At 30.4% G+C, this 4443-nt stretch overlaps 1 protein-coding gene across 1 annotated transcript in view; it reads right to left on the bottom strand.

Moving 5' to 3' along the window:
* LOC117182620 (filamin-A) overlaps positions 1 to 4443 on the bottom strand; it is a 240572-nt gene that overhangs the window by 55435 nt on the left and 180694 nt on the right. Inside the window, exon 19 of the mRNA XM_033375719.1 lies at positions 1640 to 1858. Within this exon, the coding sequence (XP_033231610.1) occupies positions 1640 to 1858 (219 nt within the window). The remainder of the gene's footprint in view (positions 1 to 1639; positions 1859 to 4443) is intronic.

The raw sequence follows: 4443 nt of genomic DNA, 5'->3' as shown, positions 1-4443 counted from the left end.
CCACCTCCTCCTGGTTCACAACTATTTATTTGGTTATGACCCCCTCCCCCTTCCCCGAAAGTAATGTAGCATTTAGGTAAAACACGATCTTACGTTTATACTAATTTTTTGTACGTTTATGGCCAGTCAACTTAATCTTTCTCAAAGTTGCATGCCTACCTTGTCAACGTAACCGTGTGGTGAATTATAAACTTCGGCAATAAATTAACAATTAAAATAAAGTAATTTTCAGAGTAAGTGTTGAAATGTGCCTAATTGAACTTTATATGATAGTTAATCCGGGTATAATTTAATTTTTAAACTAAGAAAGATACATTTTTAAACAAAAATAAAACAGCTCAACTTTTAGTCAAACAAGATAATCTAAACATATAAAAAAATGCGAATTTTCCACAAAATAGTTGATTTTTTTTACTAAATTATTGAAATTTCAAAACAAAAAAAAACGAATTCTCTATACAATACAGTTAAATTATCAAATCTAAAATATGAAATTTTGATAAAAAGTTAATTTTATCCAAAAAAGGATGAATTTGCAACAAATACAAGAACTTTCAACCCAAAAATTTAATTAGCAACTAAACTAGATTAATTTTCAACCACGATTAATCCACTACTAAAAAAATGAATTCTTAACAAAATTAAAGAATTCTGAACTAAGAAGTTAAAATTTCAACTAAAAAAGATGAATTTTTAAACAAAAAAATTAATTTACTGCCAAAAAATATCAATTTTTAACAAAATTCAAGAATTCTGAACCAAAAAGTTTAATTTTAACCGCTCCTCGTTACCAACTGTAGGTTTTGTGAGACCCCCCCCCCCCCAGAGTGGAAACGTAGTTTATGGAAGATATCTTTTCGGTTTCATAAATTTTCTCTTTTAACAGGATCTTTAGTTGAGATACGATTTATTTTTCAATTTAGAACAGATCCATCCAAATTTAACTTTGGAATGGATAATAGAGATATTATCTTTTTTTAAATCAAAAAATAATTATATAAGTACATAAGAGTTCTTATATGACAAGTCGAAAGATCTAATTCACGAGTATTCTTCTGAGAATAAAAACACTCTCCAACATTTTAGAACAATAGAGCTAGACAAACGAATAAGAAAATCAGGGTTGCTACAGAAGGCTGGTTTTTTTTTTACATTAATGAATTTTTCAGGTTTCACAGGTCTACTTTTTTAATAAATCTAGTCAGTTCTATTCAATTTCAACACGTTCCAATTATTAACGACTAATTTACCGACGATATATTGTTCATTTATTAATCAATGCGAATGTAAAGGAATTTTTAATAATTATTGAATTCTAAACAATTATTGTCACTAATTTTATCATAAAATTTTTGTAAATTCGAGAATCGAAATCATATTACTTCTTGTTAGTAAAAAAACCAATTCATATCATTCCGTAAAATTCACTGGAAAGTACGAAAATGTAATAAGAAGTACTGTAGTAAAAGTACTACTAAAACTAAAAACAATGATTAAGACTTTGAAACACATATGAGTAAACAAATTCAAGTTTTTTTTCTTCAAAATTCCATGATTTTTCTAGGTCTTCCAGGTTTTGTAGCAACCCTTTAAAATATCTAGAGACTATAAATAGAGGAAAAATCAAACGATAACTCACCACTGAAATGCGTTGGTTGTCCAACATTGCCCCTCGCAACGGATCCAATTAGGACCTTATCAGCGTTAAATGCTTTGGCCAAAAACGGTGTACCGTTCACCGGGTGACCATTGTACTCTACACTAATCGAATGTACACCAACATCTCTTGGTGTAAATTCTGCGGTGAAGCCACTGTGAATATTCCCTGTCACTTTGACAGGCAATTCCATAATTGGTCCTGGAAAGAAAAAAAAATTCGAAAAACCTCCCATTGATGATGTGTAAATTTCAGAGTCTCAAGAGTCTTTATAAAGTCTTTAGAATCTTCAAAGTCTTTATAGAGCCTGTAGAGTCTTTATAGAATCTGCAGAGTCTTCGGAGTCTTCATAGAGTCTTCAGAGACTGTATAGAGGCTTCAGAGTCTGCAGAATCTTTATAGAACCCTTCAGAGTCCTCATAGAGTCTTCAAAGTCTGTATAAAGTCCTCAAAGTCTTTATAGATTCATTAGAGTGCTTCCGATTCTTAAGAGATTTTGTAGCCTGCAAATCACCGTTCAAAACCTAAGTCACGCTATTTTGAAAGCTTGTTCCACCTCTCCTCTTCTTCGTCACATATCATCACAGAAAGTTTGACCCCCCAGGTTAATGTCACGAATTCGAACACCCCCCTCACCCTTCAAGCTGAAATTATGACTACCATTTTATTTGATAATTGCCTAAAATAAAACCCAAAACATACAAAGATAATATTTCAACAGAATTTACAGCCCAAAATGGTCTCAAAAGAGGGGAAATAGGATTATTTTTCACGACTATAGGGGAATAAATTATTTTGAATAAAATTAATGTATAGGTACCGTATTTGAATTCAATATAAAAGAGATGAATTTTTAAGGAAAGAGAGGAACTTTTAACGAAACAGTTGAGTTTTCGAAAAGGATAACTTTTTCAACATAATGGTTGAATTTTTAACAAAAAAATAATTATTAATAACCAAATAGTTGTATTTACAATAAAATAGTTAAACTTTCAAGCTAAAGGTACTAATTTTTAAAAAAAAAGTTGAAGTATTAACAAAATGTTTAACAAAATAATTACATTTTTATCAAAGAAGCTCAACTTTGCATCAAGTTGTTGAATCCTCCATAAAATATTATTATTTGAAACAAAAAATATTTTAACTATAAATTCAAAAAAGTTTAATTTAATAAAAAAAAAATCTCAACAAAATAGTTCCAGAAAAGATGAATTCTCAATTCATAATTTAATAGTTAAATTTTCAACTACTTTAAACGTTCAATTTTCGACCAGAAATCGAACATTTAAATTTTCAATTGTAACAATTATTGTTTAAAAAAACGAATTTTCAACACAACAATTCAATCCTAAACCAATAAAATGAATTTTAAGAAAGTAGTTCAACTTTCAACCAAGTAATTGAATATCCAATGAAAAAGATGGATTTTCAATGAAAAATTTATTAGTTGAATTTAAAACTAAAACACTTAACTATCATCCAGAAATTTATCAGTTAAACTTTCAGTCAAGCAACTTAATTTTCAACTAAAATAAAAAACGAATCAACCAAAAGAGATTATTTCTGAACAAAAAATAAAATAGTAGACTTTTCAATTAATAAGAATCAACTTTCAATGAAAAATAGTTGGGTTTTCTTATTGGGTTCTATTAATTCAGTTCGCATATAAAAGAAAAAAAAACTAGAAAAAGGAGAAGTTTCTTGAAAACAGGGAGAAAAAGAGGGATTCTTTTTTTTAAGGGGTAAAAGTAGAGAATAAGGGAAGTAGCATGAAGTCTGTATTTATATTTGTTCAGAATTATTATTCACGCATTTATATTATCCAAGTGTAATGTGACATTTTTTGTTGCCCCCGCCCCCCTCACGACTCAAATCGACAAAAAAAGACCTTTGGCAGTGTAACATAGTTTTTGAACGGCTCCTCAGATTCTTCAGAATCTTTATAGTATCTTCAATCTTAAGATTTTTTATAATCTTCAGAGTCTTCAAAAGTCTTTATCGTCTTTAGAGTAATTTATAGTCTTCGAAATCTTTACAGAATCTTCAGTCTTAAAAATTGCAGCGTCTTTATATGATTCGTTTCAGAGTCTTAAGAAAGTTTATAGTAGAATCTTCAGAGTCTCCGGGGTCCTCATCGTGTCTTCACAGACTTTATAGAGGCTTCAGAGTCTTCAGATTCTTTAAAGTCTCTCTAGAGACTTTAAAGTCTTTAAAGTCTTTACAGAGTCTTCAGAGTATTTACAGAGTATTCAAAGTCTTCAGAGACTTTAGAGAATCTTCAGAGTCTTAAAAATGGCAGCGTCTTTATATGATTTATTTCATAGTCTTCAGAAAGTTTATAGCAGAATCTCTAGAGTCTCCGGAGTCCTCATCGTGACTTCACAGACCTTATAAAGGCTTCAGAGTCTTCAGATTCTTCAAAGCTTCTCTTGAGGCTTTACAGTCTTTATAGAGTCTTCAAAGTCGTTATAGAGTCTTCAGATTCTTTAAAATCTCTCTAGAGGCTTTAATGTCTTTATAGAGTCTTCAAAGTCTCTATAGAGTCTTCAGAGTATTTATAGAGTATTCAAAGTCTTCAGAGACCTCATAGAATCTTCAGAGTCTTAAAAATGGCAGAGTGTTTATATGATTCATTTCAAAGTCTTCAGAAAGTTTATAGTAGAATCTTCAGAGTCTCCGGAGTCCTCATCGTGTTTTTACAAACTTTATAGAGGCTTCAGAGTCTTCAGATTCTTTAAAGGGGCCATTCATTAATTACGTAAGGTTCTCTGGGAGGGGGGGGGGGG

The sequence above is a fragment of the Belonocnema kinseyi genome, chromosome 2, assembly GCF_010883055.1.
Source record: "Belonocnema kinseyi isolate 2016_QV_RU_SX_M_011 chromosome 2, B_treatae_v1, whole genome shotgun sequence".
NCBI classification, from domain to species: Eukaryota; Metazoa; Arthropoda; class Insecta; order Hymenoptera; family Cynipidae; genus Belonocnema; species Belonocnema kinseyi.
Note: the sequence above shows the minus strand (reverse complement) of the source record. Positions and strands in the feature narration are given on the sequence as shown.